Source organism: Podarcis tiliguerta, assembly GCF_965153285.1.
Source record: "Podarcis tiliguerta genome assembly, chromosome: 5".
Taxonomy (NCBI): domain Eukaryota; kingdom Metazoa; phylum Chordata; class Lepidosauria; order Squamata; family Lacertidae; genus Podarcis; species Podarcis tiliguerta.
In genome coordinates, this window is record NC_139538.1 from 3,134,129 (window position 1) to 3,149,933 (window position 15,805).

At 47.8% G+C, this 15,805-nt stretch overlaps 2 protein-coding genes across 2 annotated transcripts; both read right to left on the reverse strand.

The window, feature by feature from the left end:
- Window positions 1-1,213: 1,213 nt before the first annotated feature.
- LOC310678474 (somatostatin) lies at window positions 1,214-6,929 on the reverse strand. The gene is made up of 2 exons (XM_083442476.1): window positions 6,602-6,929; window positions 1,214-1,747 (listed from the first exon to the last, which is right to left on the reverse strand). Exons 1-2 carry the CDS (start codon window positions 6,740-6,742, stop codon window positions 1,535-1,537), a joined length of 354 nt encoding a protein of 117 aa, XP_083298602.1. The 5' UTR covers window positions 6,743-6,929; the 3' UTR covers window positions 1,214-1,534.
- A 6,347-nt stretch (window positions 6,930-13,276) lies between these two features.
- Window positions 13,277-14,928, reverse strand: LOC310678475 (somatostatin-like). The gene is made up of 2 exons (XM_083442477.1): window positions 14,595-14,928; window positions 13,277-13,680 (listed from the first exon to the last, which is right to left on the reverse strand). The coding sequence occupies exons 1-2, from the start codon at window positions 14,733-14,735 to the stop codon at window positions 13,468-13,470; spliced, it is 354 nt and encodes a 117-aa protein (XP_083298603.1). The 5' UTR covers window positions 14,736-14,928; the 3' UTR covers window positions 13,277-13,467.
- Between the last annotated feature and the right edge of the window lie 877 nt (window positions 14,929-15,805).

A 15,805-nucleotide genomic window follows, 5' to 3' on the forward strand; every position in this document is an offset into this window, starting at 1 on the left:
GACATTGGGTTACATTTCATGCTGATATATATGATTGTCATTGACTACTAGGATCATTTGCATGAGAGATGATTGTTGTTTTTTCAAGCGCTGGAGACTTTGCTTCAGTATTCGATATGATTCAGGGAACTCTATCATTCGCAGAGGAGATATTATTCAAGAGTTTATGTTAGCCATGAGTTTAGTTCCACTTCTCCTTGACATCGCTCAGGAACCTTTTAGAAAAACCCATTTGTCCACTGATTTCACAATACAGCTCAGCTTCAGCCCTACTCCTCCCAAAACAAGGGAGGCAGCAGTTAACATTTATTAACAGCAGTTAATAAATAAAAAGAAAGCCTTAATGATACTCCACATCTCCTCCAATGCATTCAATCCTTGTGGACAAGCAACGTGTTTTAAACTGACAAAACAAGAGAACGTGGAACTTCCCCAAAGTTATGGCAGTGCAGGCCATGTTTTCCCAACATTTGCAGAATATGTTTGGCAAAAGCTGGAACAAATGGGCCATTGGCCTGATTCAACAAGCTTTTATTATGAAAGATATTCAGAACAGCATATTTAATTACCAAACCACACCTTAGCAGATAATGTAAACAGCCTTCCCCAACCCAGATCTCTAGGACTAGGACTCCCATCAAGCCTGGTCAACATGGCCAAATGTGGCTAACAATTATGGGATGCGTAGTCCAAAACATCTGGAAGGCACTGAGTTGTGGAAGGCTGAGCTAGAAAGGTTTCATCACAGTAGTGTCTCTCTCTTTTCTAACAGCTACTGATAGCTGACTTTTCTGATTCTCACCAGGACAAATTATAATATATTAAGGCGAGAGCCAATACACTTTAAAACATTTGTGTGGTCAGTTTATTTCACTGCCAAAATGTCTTATCTGTGAAAATGGTACGTGTCTAACCATTCTGGAAATTCCTTCTCATATTTTTTTATTATTATTTTTTGCAAGCACACGTCTTAAGCATGAAGGCCAACATCAGTTGGTGTGCTGGGTTCAAGGATGTCCTTGGCCTGTAAAAGACCTCCTGACATCTCCACTTAAACAAATATTAAGCTGAAGAGCCTGCATTCGACTCAATCCTCCTAAAACCAGAGAAACTAGAGATGACCATAGTCAAGGATGGTTTTAGAGGTCTCCATCATGACATCGCTGTTTCACCTGAACTCTACAGAAGGACAGAAAGAAAATTTATAACCATGACACTTTGAAGCAAAAACTTTATTGCAAGAAGGGGTTTAAAAGGGCACATCAGAGTGATTTGCAATGTGGGATGGGGGGTGGGGGTCAGTGTGTCATGAAGAAATAGAAATCACAAACGCCAAGGAAATTGTGTACAATTGAAACTGAATGTTTTATTAAAACAACTTCAAAATCAAAGTGAGGTGTATTTTTTTTTCCTTTTCATGTTACCTTAACAATGCATTTTATACAATACAGTCTTCAGCTCCTGGCATGAAGGGACTGGGAAAGAAAGGAGAGGCTGGAGGTGGAGACAGGGGGAAAGGAAGAGGTTTATCGAGCTAACAGGATGTGAATGTCTTCCAGAAGAAGTTCTTGCAACCGGCTTTGCGCTCTCTGGGTCCCAGAGCTGGGTTCAAGTTGGCCGATCTCTCCAGCTCCAGCCTCACCTCATCCTGCTCGCCTCCACGGGACAAATCGTCTGATTCCAGGGCCTCGTTGTCCGTCTGGCTTGGTTCCGAGAGCAATTCTGCCAGGAAATACTTGGCCAGTTCCTTTGAGGAAGAGAGAGAGAGGGACTGAGCTCAGTATGTATCTTCTATATGGCATGATTCCTTGCATCTCAGGGCCACCAGTAGGTGCAAATGTCTGGCTCATACCAGATTTCACAGAACCTCTATTCTCAATAATGATGGGACGCAGAGATGGAGAATACCTTGATTTTGTTTGTTGTTAAAAGGGAATCTTCGCATGAGTCAATACTTGATTATTCCTTTGCGGCTGGCCCCGTTACAGGTGCCACGTAATATTCATTCTGCATTTGTGAGAAATCAGCACCTACACTTTGGAACGCCCTGCCTATTAACAGGCACCTGCACTGTACTCTTTTCACCACCTGCAAAAAAACATTTTTGTCTGGACAAACCTACCCAGATATTTAGATAGCTGATGCATGTGTAAGTCTATTTCATTGGCAGTTTTACCTTTTGAATATCTTAAAGAGTTGTTTTAACTGATCTGACTGATAATTTTATTGCTTTATTCTCTTTCTAAACTGCTTTGAGGTTTTCTTTTACAATCAATTTTATAAAATAAATGAATGCACTATATCTTTGTCCTTTTGTCCTCCCAGGCTGAGATGCTTTATGGTTTACACTTTTGTTTGTTGTTGTTGTTGTTTTCTCTCTTTTTGTTATGTTTGTGCTTTTGTACAAAAAAAATCAATTAACCAATATTGCATATCAGACAAGAGAGAGGCTCTTGTCAGTAGTTTTTTTTTATGATGACCACATGAGCCACTGGGGCAGAAATTGGTTCTGTATCCCTGGACAATGCCTTCTATTTACATTCATTTCATCTCTGACAAAGGCACAGCTTGAAGAGGACCTAGAATGGCAGTGGGGAATCTTTCACAGCCCGAGGGTCACATGACCTCATGGGAAATGTTCTGGCGGTCACATGCCAGTAGTGGGTGGAGCCAAAGACAACAGAGGGCGGAGCAACAGGTGTGAATCTTACCTTTGCATGGTAGGCTATGCCCCTATCCACACACCTCCATTGAGGCAGGCAAGTTCAAGGAGTGTTCAAGGAGGACACAAAGCAGAGCTGGGGAGGGGTGTGGTCTGGGAAGAGGGGGTGTGGCCAGGGCTGGATGGAGAGACCTGGTGGGCCATGTTTGCTCTGAGGTCCAGAGATTCCCCACTCCATCCTTGGAAAGGCCCCTGGGGAGCCATTGCCATCTCCTGAGCTGGATGGACCACTGATGTGACTCGTTATAGCACAGTTTCTCATGTTCCTAATTGGGAAGGATCATGCCTCCATGAGAGAGCATCTGTTTGGCATGCAGAGGACCCAGATTCAAACTTCTCTAGATAGGGGTGGGAGAAAACCCACCTACACTCTGGGGAGCAACTGCCAGTCAGTGTCAACCATGCTGAGCAAGATGGTCCAACTTCAGTATCATATCTGTATTAGATCATATACTGTATTTTTTGCTCTATAAGACTCACTTTTTCCCTCCTAAAAAGTAAGGGGAAATGTGTGTGCGTCTTATGGAGCGAATGCAGGCTGCACAGCTATCACAGAAGCCAGAACAGCAAAAGGGATCACTGCTTTCACTGCACAGCGATCCCTCTTGCTGTTCTGGCTTCTGAGATTCAGAATATTTTTTTTCTTGTTTTCCTCCTCCAAAAACTAGGTGCGTCTTGTGGTCTGGTGCGTCTTATAGAGCGAAAAATACGGTAAGTATTAGATCATATAAGACGGATCCAGAAGCAGTTGCTGAAGAAAATAGCTAAAGCCGTCCCCATGTACAGACACATTTTCCCTCTCAGTACCAGAGGTGAGGTTTTCTTTGAGGGCGGGGACAAACAACAGCTGGAAATAGTAAGTAATTTTCTTCTCAGTTTTCCAGGAGCTTCTGGCTGGCAATTGCAGGCAAATGCTGGACTAGGTGAACTTTCGTCAGATCCACCAAGGCAGATGTGAAGATCTCACCTCATACCCTCTCCTATCCCCCCCCCCCCAATTATTTGCAGACGGAGCTGTGATCTGCACAATAATTGATCCAAGGAAAAGAGGTTGGTTTGGATTTTCCACATCTCCCACAGTAGGACTGACCCTGAATAGGAGGTTCATCATCTAGAGAGGTTCACCATGTAGTGGATTTTGAGGCCATCACATTTTTTGGAAGGAAAATGTTCATGGCTTGTGGGTGGAGGGCAGTGCCAGCACCTGTCATTCCTCAGTCCCTTTGGCACCCACTGCCAAATGGAAGGACCCTAGCTCAATGGTACAGCACCTGCTTGGCACACAGGAGGTCCCAGGTTTGATCCCCGTTGTCTCCACTTAAGGCTGGAAGAAACTCCCCACCTGAAACATGCCTCAGAACCATTGCCACTTAGTGTAGACAACACTGGGCTAGAGGGACCAAATGGTCTGGCTTCCTATGGATGCAGCTATTGCAGAAGGCAGCATCTAACAAAAGTGGAAGGAAGCAGTAATCTGGATCCACTCTGAAGGGTGGGTCACAGCATGTATGAACCAGCTCTTTAAGATGGTGGAGATTTTCAGCGGAAAAGACAGATAAAATTTAAAAGATTCTTCAGCTATTGGAACAGCACCTTTAAAAAGAGTTACAGTGGTACCTCAGGTTACAGACGCTTCAGGTTACAGATGCTTCAGGATACAGACTCCGCTAATCCAGAAATAGTACCTCGGGTTAAAAACTTTGCTTCAGGATGAGAACAGAAATCGCAAAATGGCGGTGCGGCAGCAGTGGGAGGCCCCATTAGCTAAAGTGGTGCTTCAGGTTAAGAACAGTTTCAGGTTAAGAACGGACCTCCAGAACAAATTAAGTTCTTAACCCGAGGTACCACTATATTTGCACCTCACTATTGCATTGAGTCATTTTGTGCAGCTCAAACATTTGCTTGGCTCAGTGGTAGAGAGCATGCTTTGCCGGCAAAAGGTCCCAGATTCAAACCCAAACATCTCCAGGTAGCTGGGGAAGACTCCCTGTCTGAAACCCTGGAAAGGTTCGGCCAATCACTGTGGATAATACTGAGCAAGATGGACCAACTGTCGGTGTGCGGCAGCTTTCTTTGTTCCTATGCTTGCCAACACAGTTGGCCCCTGAAACTCTGTGCTCTTACATGGCATTGAAGCCAACTTCCTTCCCCCTCTGCAACATCCCTCTGGTCACTTTCTTAAGCCTGCAATGTAAACACACTCGCTAGGATGCAAGGCTTGGTCAGGCTGAGCTGTTGGAGTGATGTTCTTTTCAGCACCACGGAGAGCTCCGCACCAAACAACTCTGTTAGCCCTGGCCAGTTCCCTATTGCATAAAAGGACTGGATGAAAACATAAAAATGCTTTCTGCTGTTAGGAAATTCCGGGGAAGCTTTTCTCTAGTATTGCATGTGTTTTAGTTGTGCTTTTGAAACTGATGACAACAATGTGGGGTGGGGAAATTGCAGCGCAGATGCAGATGCGTATGCTCTACCACTGAGCTCTTCCCCTGAAAAATAAAACAGATTCCAGTTCTCATGGTCCCGAATTAAGGTCTGATTTAAAAGGAACATGGGAACCTGCCTTATACTGAGTCAGAACCTGCTGACCCAACTAGTCCACTGTTGTCTACCCTGACCAGTGGCTCTCTGTGGTTTCCAGCAGAAGTCTCTCCCAGCTGGAGAGGTTGCCAGTGGGAATTGAGTTTGGGACGTTCTGCACGCAAAGCAGATGTTCTGTCACTGAGCTTTGGCCAAGGATTAAACCTCGGAGCATGGCGTGCTTGGACTCTGAGCTACAGGCGTCCCCCTGGTCAGAGTTTAGTCTAAGACACACCCCAACTGTCGAGGAAGTCCTAGGACCTTTGGAATTTGCGTCTCTCAGTCATGTCTCCCAGATGTCTATACCAGCGAGCGGGATTAATTTCGGTTGTGGTGTGGTTGCATCTGAGGCTGGCTTTATGACTGATTTTTTTTAAGTTCACGCTGTTCGTTTACAGCCTTTGTCTACTTGCATGTTTCTTGCGCTACAGCACAAGCTTACGCATATAATCATAGAACTGTAGAACTGTAGAATTGGAAGAAGAAGAAGAAGAAGAAGAAGAAGAAGAAGAAGAAGAAGAAGAAGAAGAAGAGTTTGGATTTGATATCCCGCCTTTAACTCCCTTTTTAAGGAGTCTCAAAGCGGCTAACAGTCTCCTTTCCCTTCCTCCCCCACAACAAACACTCTGTGAGGTGAGTGGGGCTGAGAGACTTCAGAGAAGTGTGACTGGCCCAAGGTCACCCAGCAGCTGCATGTGGAGGAGAGGGGAATCGAACCCGGTTCCCCAGATTACGAGACTACCGCTCTTAACCACTACACCATACTGGCTTTGGGTCATCTAGTACAAGGTCTGGAAGGTCTGGGTCATCTAGCCCCCCATTGAGTGCAAATAGATTTACACCCAGTAGGTGCATGTAAGGGCGCTTCCAACCCGTTTTTTGCTGAGAGGTCAGTGCTACCTGTGACACTTAACTCAGCAGTTCCGTTGTGCAGTGAGCTTCATCAAAATGCCAACCTGTATCCCCACCCAGTTAATCCGGATTTACCATTTCTAGGGGAAAATTTATTAAATGAATAAAATAAAATAACCTCTCGCCAAACACCCATTTGGGATATCTTCTGCTGTTCGTATTAACTCTTTATAGAACTGAGGAGTGGAACCTCTATGGACAGCGGCAGTCTACCTCTGCATTAAGGGGAAGCAGGTCTAGGGTCTGATCCAGCAGCTGCTACTGCTTAGAAGTAGTTGTAAGGAAAAGGGATTCTGCACCTGCTCAGAGACGCTCCGGTTTCCTTCTAGCTCTGCTCCCCACGCCCTTCTCTCCCGCCACCCTCCCTCGGACTCCTGGGTCCCTTACCTGTTTCCCCGCCGCTGCGGCCAGCGACTTCTGCAGGAATTGCCGGAGCCTCGGGTCCGAGGGGGCGGCGGCCACGGTACTCAGCGCCAGGGCGACCGAGACGAGCAGGGCGAGGGCGCACTGGAGGCGGCAGGTCAGCATGCTGGCGAAGCCGGAGAGAGCAGCTCTTTCCCGGGGAAAGCGAGCGGAGGAAGGAGGCGAAGAGCGCAGGAGAGCCCGACGGGACGGGGCGAGGCGGTGGAGTGGCGCTGCTGATGCTGCGACGTCTCCGCTCCTTGGGATCGCTGCCAAGCTCACGGGGGGAGATCGTGGCTTCTGGGATCTCTACCGACGCCCCCCTTTTATAATGCCTTTTGCTGACGTCAAGGAAGGGGTGTAACAACTCCCCCCCCCGCAAAAAGGAGCCCGGCGCTTTTTGACGCCCCATTAAGCGCGCGGATCTGTTACCCCCCCAAGTGAGGGGGCTGACACGTGTCTGCAGAGGGAGGGATAAAAGAAGAGGAGGAGGAGGAGGAGGCATGGCGACGCTTGCTCCCACAGGACACTCAACGCGCGCGCACACACGCAACCCCAAATGTCTTCGCTGGCCGCAAAGCTGCCCTGTTAACGGAGAATCGGTACGCAAAGTTCCCACAGGCGCGCTCGCAAGTCCGAACGCACAGGGGAGATCTTTGGCCTGGAGGAGTGGGCGTCGGGTGGAGGGGAGGGTGCGCAGGGGGACGTTTTCGAATCCCTCATTCCCTCCCCATGGAGGAATTGTTACTCTCCCGGAGCAGCTGCAAAGGGCAGGAGCTTGCTCCTTCCAGAGAGGGTGGAAATGACAGACGTGGAGCCAGGAAACTGACGAGAGACCCGCTCATCAAAACCTCCAGGCGCGCTGCTTCGTTTTTTAGGCAGCCGAATGGAAGTCTGGTCGGATTCATTCGGATCCGCTTCTCCGAATTTGCTCAGGACTGAAGCCTTGAGGCATCTAGGTGGAGATTTGGGGGCCAATCCGGAGGGAAGTTCTGCTGCGCACGATCCACTGAAACGAAGGTGGAGCTGCAGAATTTACCGCCGGATTGGGCCCTTCGTTTCAATCTCCTCGGGATAGATCCAATTTCCCTTGTAACCTCGGGCACAATCGGCTTCTCTTCTAACCCCGTGGGTGCACGAGCCCTCTCTTAACTCCGGATTAACGCCTGTGGCCTGAGTGTGTGCCTCGCCGCCTCCTTGCAACCATAGCCATAAGAGCGTGAGAAGAACTTGCTGGATCAGGCCAGGGACCCATCCAGTCCAGCATCCTGTTCCTTTCCCAGTTCTACAAGATCCTTTTTGAGGCCAGGTGACCAGAACTGTACACGGCCTTCCAGTTGTGGTGACTGCAGCAGAGATCTTGCAGATTTCCTTCCCTCAAGCCACATTCTCTGCCACTGAGCCACAGCTCTTCACTTTGAAATAAAACAAGTTTCCAGAGCTCATGGTTCTGAACCATGGGCTGATTTAATAGGAACTTGGGAAGCTGCCTCATCAGACCATGGGTCCCATCTAGCGCGGTGCTGTCTACACTGACTGGCAGCAGCTCCCAAGAATTATTAGACAAATTCTCACCCATTGGGAACCTGGAGAGGGCAGGGATTGAACCTAAGATCTTCTGCCACTGAGCTATGACCCTTCTCCTGGGGAATGGGGAGCACTTGGCATGAAATGAACTGTCCTAGACCCAGGAGCCAAAGTCTACTGTTCTTTCCTGGAAGACTTTGACATATTACGGTGATGTTTGGTTCACAAGCACTCATGTGATTTCCCCTGAAACTGCATGGAGGGCAGACCACATAGCTCAGCTGAAGGTTTTCCTTGCTGCCAAACCCTACTACTGTTCTTCAGAATCGGTAGAAATCCTTAACATGAGAATTTAATGAAATCTTTAGCCTCCTTCCAGCATCTGTGTGCGTGTCCTTGACATTGCGGGACGAGGAATGAGACACACAAAACTCTCTCTAGCTCTAATGTTGTGGTAGCAAGTTGAAAGAACAAGGTGTGGCGCCCGGTCTGTGACTGTGTGGAAATTGCAAACTTTTGTGCACAACCACAAAAAAACAGCTGCCACTGAGGAGGTGTTGCTGCCAAAGGGTTGTCTGTGACTGCTTATGAGCTATTTAATGTAGCCATTCATGTATACTTAGGCTCTTTAAATGCTTTTAAGTCACTTTGAGACCTTTTTTTTTTTGGTCTCTTGTCCATAGCTGTCAACTTACAGATTTGAAAATAAGGGACCAGCAGCCTTGAAAATAAGGGACCTGCAGCCTCACCTGTTCCAGGCACTCCAGTCTTCCTGTCCTCCTGCAGTCTGGCCAAACTCATGCTGGGTAGCTTCGAGAACACTGTCCAACCAACTTTGTAACCAGAGGTTCAACTGAATAGAATCTGAATCACATGCACCACAAGGCCTATGCAGCCTCAACTTAAGATGGCTCCCCGGCCTGGCTTTGCACTGCAAAGTTTGCAGCAGCACGTGCAACAAAATGGCGCCCAGCATTCAAAACCCCCTCAGCTTGCATTAACTAGCCACACACAAGGCATGCAAGCTCCACCCCCGGTCGTTCTTAGACTTCTTATTGGGTGAGCAACACAGCCAAGCAACACAGTTGGAGCCTCCCTCCTCCCTGGCCAGCAGGGAGGGAGGGAGAGGAGCTGCTTCCTTTGACATTTAAGGGACATCATTTAAGGGACATTTAAGGGACATCCATCAATAAGGGACAGCAGCGGGACATGGTGCTGGAATAAGGGACTGTCCCTTCAAATAAGGGACACTTGACAGCTATGCTCTTGTCATGAATAGTTAAACTTTGGAACTTGCAGGAGGCAGTGAGGGCCACCAACCTAGAAGAATTTAAAAGAGGATTAGACAAATTCATGGAGGAGGAGAACACTAACAATGGCGACTAGTCAGGATGTCTATACTTTGCCTCTGAATACCAGTTGCTGGAAATCACAGGAGGAGAGAGGTCTCTTATGCTCAGGTCCTGCTTGTGAGTTTCCCATCAGAGCATCTGTTTGGCCACTGTGAGAACAGGATACTGTGGGATGTGATACATAAGTAGCAGTCAAGTACAACATTCCTTGTTTTCCTAGAGTGGACATGCGGGGGAATCTTTGGTCCAGCCAGTCAAAAACTTCCTGTTTCCTCCTGGGCTGGAGCATCCTTCCTTTGCATGTGACTAGAGGTGGGCATGACCTTGCCTTCCTAGGTCACACAAAAGGACAAGGCACGCTGCACACTTCCTCTCTTTGTCTTACTTCGTCATTGGAGCAGCTCTTTAGCAATCTGCAGTCTGCAATCAGGGATCCAACTGCGAACTGAAGGTGTGAGTAAAAGTCTTTTATATACTATCCCCAATATCGTTGTGTGTTTATTCTTCTAAGAGGGATAAAAAGGAACTTACCAGGAATATAAAATTCAATACTGAATTGTATATAATAGTGAGAGGCTTACACAAGCCTGCAACCAGCTATATGCTGTGCATTTAAAGGGGGAATGTGAAACTCTGCTAAGTTAAGGAACTTGCTAGCGCACGTTAGGAAGGATATTGATAAACAATATATCCTCTCCTGCCTCCCTGAACATTCCCACAGATACTAGAGAGGCCATTGTTCTTAAGACCTTATAAGCCAAGGAGGAGAAGGAGAAGGAGGAGAAAAAGAAGACTCTAAGTTGCTGTCCATTATAAGCATAAAGGGAGCATCTTTTATTGCTTTTAATTAGGGGGAAATTATTTGATGGTGAAGACATGAGGCTGCCTCTTAATGGATCAGCCCATTGCTGCAGATTTCCAGCTCTAGTTGGCAGAAGCTTTGTACGATCCAAGGGAGAGAAGGGTCTTTTCCATTCCTTGTCACTTGAGAGCCATGTTTTTGTGAATGTGTTGAAGGGAGATACTTAGGACTTTCTGCAATAAGCAGGTGCTCTGGCCACCGGGCAACTCTGGGCCAAGCCAGAACACAACATGCGGGAATGATATTTTCAACACAGTACAGTGGTACATCAGGTTACATACGCTCAGTGGCGTAGCGTGGGGGGTGCAGGGGGGGCCGGCCGCACCGGGCGCAACATCTGGGGGGGGGCACTCGCACTCACAGCTCTCTGCCCCTACATGGCTCACTCACTCTCTCTCTCACTGCAGTGCTGGCTGTGCGAATCTGATCCGAGCCGCCGGGTCGCCGCCCACTGTGGGGGCGGGGGGTGCCAGGCGTGCGGTGCAGTGTGGTGCGGAGAGAGAGCGAGGGACTATCTGGGGGAGGGACAGTGCAGCGGGGGGGGGGCGCAAATTACTTGCCTTGCCCCGGGTGCTGACAACCCACACTACGCCACTGCATACGCTTCAGGTTACATAGGCTTCAGGTTACAGACTCTGCTAACCCAGAAATAGTACCTTGGGTTAAGAACTTTGCTTCAGGATGAGAACAGAAATCGTGCAGCAGCGGGAGACCCCATTAGCTAAAGTGGTGCTTCAGGTTAAGAACAGTTTCAGGTAAGAACAAACCTCCAGAATGAATTAAGTTCTTAACCCGAGGTACCACTGTACTGGACATTGGGTTACATCCTCTGCCGGTATATATGATTGTCATTAACTACTAGGATAATTTGCATGAGAGATGATTGAATGTGTTTGGCAAATGCTGGAACAGATGGGCTATTGGCCTGATCCAGCAAGTTTTCTTATGAAAGATATTCAGTGCAACGTATTTAATTACCAAACCACACCTAAGCAGATAATGTAAACAGTCTTCCCCAACCCAGAACTCCTGGACTAGGACTCCCATCTGTGGGATGTGAAACACAGAGCCGTCAAGTACAACATTCCTAGAGTGGACATAAAAGGGAATGTCTGGACCAGCCAGTCAGAACTTCCTGTTCCCTGCTGGACTGGGACAGACTTCCTCTGCATGTGACCAGAGGTGGGTGTGGCCTCACCTGTGTAGGTAACAAAATACCTCAGTGGAGGCAGCCATCTCTCTCGGACTCCATTCCTTGAAGAAGCAACATCTCCTTAGCCTGACATGCTCTCCTGGCTTGCAGCCAAGAGAGGACAAAGGAACTATCTCTTTATGGGATAGATTCCAGGTGTATATATTTTGTAACTTAAGTCTGCCTTCTGGGATCCATTTGTGAACAGAATGTGAGTAAACACTTTTATATACTTTTCTACAAGACTGTGTCATGTCTATTCTTTTTATGAGAGACTAAAGGTGAAATTACCAGGAAACTTATTTTAGAGGCTTATACAAGCCTGGCAAACCTATCCGCTGTGCAAGTTTAAAAGGGGGGATGTTACTCTGCTAAATTGTAGAACTTGTTAACACAAGTTGGAAAGGATATAATTAAACAATATATCCTCTCCTGCCTCCCTGAACATTCCCACACCATTAAGCCTGGTCAACGTGGCCAAATGTGGCTAACAATTATGGGATGCATAGTCCAAAACATCTGGAAGGCACTGAGTTGTGGAAGGCTGAGCTAGAAAGGTTTCATCACAGTGGTGTCTCTCTCTTTTCTAACAGCTACTGATAGCTGACTTTTCTGCTTCTCACCAGGGCAAATTTTAATATCTTAAGTTAAGAGCCAATATACTTTAAAACATTTGTGTAGTCAGTTTATTTCACTGCCAAAATGTCTTATCTGTGAAAATAGTATGTGTCTAACCATTCTGGAAATTCCATCTATTTTTTTTAATTTATTTTTTGCAGACACACGTCTTAAGCATGAGTGCTGGGTTCAAGGATGTCCTTGGCCTGTGAAAGACCTCCTGACATCTCCACTTAAACAAATATTAAATTGAAGAGCCTGCACTGGACTCAATCCTCCTAAAACCAGGGAAACTAGAGATGGTTTTAGAGGTCTCCCTCATGACATCGCTTTTTCACCTGAACTCTACAGAAGGGCAGAAAGAAAATTTATAACCATGACACTTTGAAGCACAAACTTTATTGCAAGAAGGGATTAAAAAGGGCACATCAGAGTTGTGGGATGTGAAACACATAGCAGTCAAGTACAGCATTCCTAGAGTGGGCATGCAGCAGGATGCTTTGTACCAGCCAAGAATCTAACTTCCTGTTTCCTGCTGGGCTGGGACACAACTTCCTTTGCATGTGACTAGACATGGGCGTGACCTTACCTGTGCAGTTAACAAAACCAAAAGGCACACAGCCCCCCTCCTCTTTTTGTTTCTCCTTTTCTCCATCTTGCTTTCAACGTGTGAGCAGAAATGACTGCCTGTCTGCAGTCACTTGGGACTGACTCCCTTATGGGATAGTTCCACATACTTTAGTAGCCTAAGTTTGCCTTCAGGGATCCAACTGTGAACTGAATGAATGTGAGTAAACTACTTTTATACTTTTAACATAAGATTGTCGTGTCTATTCTTTTTAAGGGGGACAAGAAGGGATCTTACCAGGAATTTTATATTGAGAGGCTCAAACGAGCCTGCAACAAGTTAACCACTGTGTATTAGAATGGGGGGTGCGCTCTGCTAAGTAAAGGGACTTGCTAACACGTTAGGAAGGGTATTATTTAACAATATATCCTCTCCTGCCTCCCTGAACGTTCCTACAAGAGTGACTTGCAATGTGGGATGGGGTTGGTTGGGGGTCAGTGTGTCATGAAGAAATAGTCAAAAATCACAAACGCCAAGGAAATTGTGTACAATTGAAACTGACTGTTTTATTAAAACAACTTCAAAATCAAAGTGAGGTGTTGTTTTTTCCTTTTCATGTTACCTTAACAATGAATTTTATACAATACAGTCTTCAGCTCCTGGCATGAAGGGACTGGGAAAGAAAGGAGAGGCTGGAGGTGGAGACAGGGGGAAAGGAAGAGGTTTATCGAGCTAACAGGATGTGAATGTCTTCCAGAAGAAGTTCTTGCAACCGGCTTTGCGCTCTCTGGGTCCCAGAGCTGGGTTCAAGTTGGCCGATCTCTCCAGCTCCAGCCTCACCTCATCCTGCTCGCCTCCACGGGACAAATCGTCTGATTCCAGGGCCTCGTTGTCCGCCTGGCTTGGTTCTGAGAGCAATTCTGCCAGGAAATACTTGGCCAATTCCTTTGAGGAAGAGAGAGAGAGGGACTGAGCTCAGTATATATCTTCTATATGGCATGATTCCTTGCATCTCAGGGCCACCAGTAGGTGCAAATGTCTGGCTCATACCAGATTTCACAGAACTTCTATTCTCAATAACGACGGGACTCAGAGGTAGAGAATACCTTGATTTTGTTTGTTTGTTATTGGTAAAGGGAATCTTCGCATGAGTCAATGCTTGATTGCTCCTTTGCAGCTGGCACTGTTACAGGTGCCACATAATGGTCATTCCACATTTGTGAGAAATCAGTAGTTTACTGTGGCAGCACTACACTTTACAACTCCCTGCCTATTGACAGGTATCTGCACTGTACTCTTTTAACCACCTGCAAAAAACATTTTTGTCTGGACAAACCTACCCAGATATTTAGATAGCTGATGCATGTGTAAGTCTATTTCATTGGCAGTTTTACCTTTTGAATATCTCAGAGTTGTTTTGACTGATTTGACCCATAATTTTATTGCTTTATTCTCTTTGTAAACTGCTTTGAGGTTTTATAAAATAAATGAATGCACTATATCTTTGTCCTCCCAGGCTCAGATGCTTTATGGTTTACACTTTCGTTTGTCATTGGAGAAAATCTTATTAAATGAGTAAAATAAAATAACCTCTCGCCCAACACCCATTTGGGATATCTTCTGCTGTTCGTATTAACTCTTTATAGAACTGAGGAGTGGAACTTCTATGGACAGCGGCAGTCTACCTCTGCATTAAGGGGAAGCAGGTCTAGGGTCTGATCCAGCAGCTGCTACTGCTTCGAAGTAGTGATAAGGAAAAGGGATTCTGCACCTGCTCAGAGACGCTCCGGCTTCCTTCTAGCTCTGCTCCCCACGCCCTTCTCTCCCTCCACCCTCCCTCGGACTCCTGGGTCCCTTACCTGTTTCCCCGCCGCTGCGGCCAGCGACTTCTGCAGGAATTGCCGGAGCCTCGGGTCCGAGGGGGCGGCGGCCACGGTACTCAGCGCCAGGGCGACCGAGACGAGCAGGGCGAGGGCGCACTGGAGGCGGCAGGTCAGCATGCTGGCGAAGCCGGAGAGAGCAGCTCTTTCCCGGGGAAAGCGAGCGGAGGAAGGAGGCGAAGAGCGCAGGAGAGCCCGACGGGACGGGGCGAGGCGGTGGAGTGGCGCTGCTGATGCTGCGACGTCTCCGCTCCTCGGGATCGCTGCTAAGCTCACGGGGGGAGATCGTGGCTTCTGGGATCTCTACCGACGCCCCCCTTTTATAATGCCTTTTGCTGACGTCAAGGAAGGGGTGTAACAACTCCCCCTCCCCGCAAAAAGGAGCCCGGCGCTTTTTGACACCCCATTAAGCGCGCGGATCTGGTAACCCCCAAGTGAGGGGGCTAAAAGAAGAGGAGGAGGAGGCATGGCGACGCTTGCTCCCACAGGACACGCAACACGCGCGCCCGCACACACACACACACGCAACCCCAAATCTCTTCCCTGGCCGCAAAGATGCGCGCTCGCAAATCCGAAAGCACAGGGGAGATCTTTGGCCTGGAGGAGTGGGCGTTGGGTGCAGGGGAGGGTGAACAGGGGGGCGTTTGCGAATCCCTCCTTCCTTCCCAACCGGGAAGCTACAAAGGGCAGGAGCCTGCTCCTTCCAGAGAGGGTGGAAATGACAGACGTGGAGCCAGGATACTGACTAGAGACCCGCTCATCAAAACCTCGCTGCTTCGCTTTTCAGGCAGCCGAATGGAAGTCTGGTCGGATTCATTCGGATCCGCTTCTCCGAATTTGCTCAGGACTTAAGCCTTGAGGCATCTAGGTGGAGATTTGGGGGCCAATCCGGAGGGAAGTTCTGCTGCGCAAGATCCACTGAAACGAAGGTGGAGCCGCAGAATTTACCGCCGGATTGGGCCCTCTCCTCCGGATAGATCCAATTTCCCTTGTAACCTCGGGCACAATCGGCTTCTCTTTAACCCCATGGGTACACGAGCCCTCTCTTAACTCCGGATTAACGCCTGTGGCCTGAGTGTATGCCTGGCCGCCTCCTTGCAACCATAGCCATAAGAGCGTGAGAAGAACCTTCTGGATCAGGCCAGGGCCCATCTTAGTCCAGCATCCTGTTCCCACAGTGGCCAACCAGA

Bases quoted from the DNA above. Each gene is read 5' to 3' on its own strand.
- LOC310678474 (XM_083442476.1), bottom strand. From the start codon at position 6,742: ATGCTGACCTGCCGCCTCCAGTGCGCCCTCGCCCTGCTCGTCTCGGTC. The intron at 1,748-6,601 runs GTAAGGGACCCA...TCTTCCTCAAAG, and splicing joins CCGCAGCGGCGGGGAAACAG to GAACTGGCCAAGTATTTCCT.
- LOC310678475 (XM_083442477.1), bottom strand. From the start codon at position 14,735: ATGCTGACCTGCCGCCTCCAGTGCGCCCTCGCCCTGCTCGTCTCGGTC. The intron at 13,681-14,594 runs GTAAGGGACCCA...TCTTCCTCAAAG, and splicing joins CCGCAGCGGCGGGGAAACAG to GAATTGGCCAAGTATTTCCT.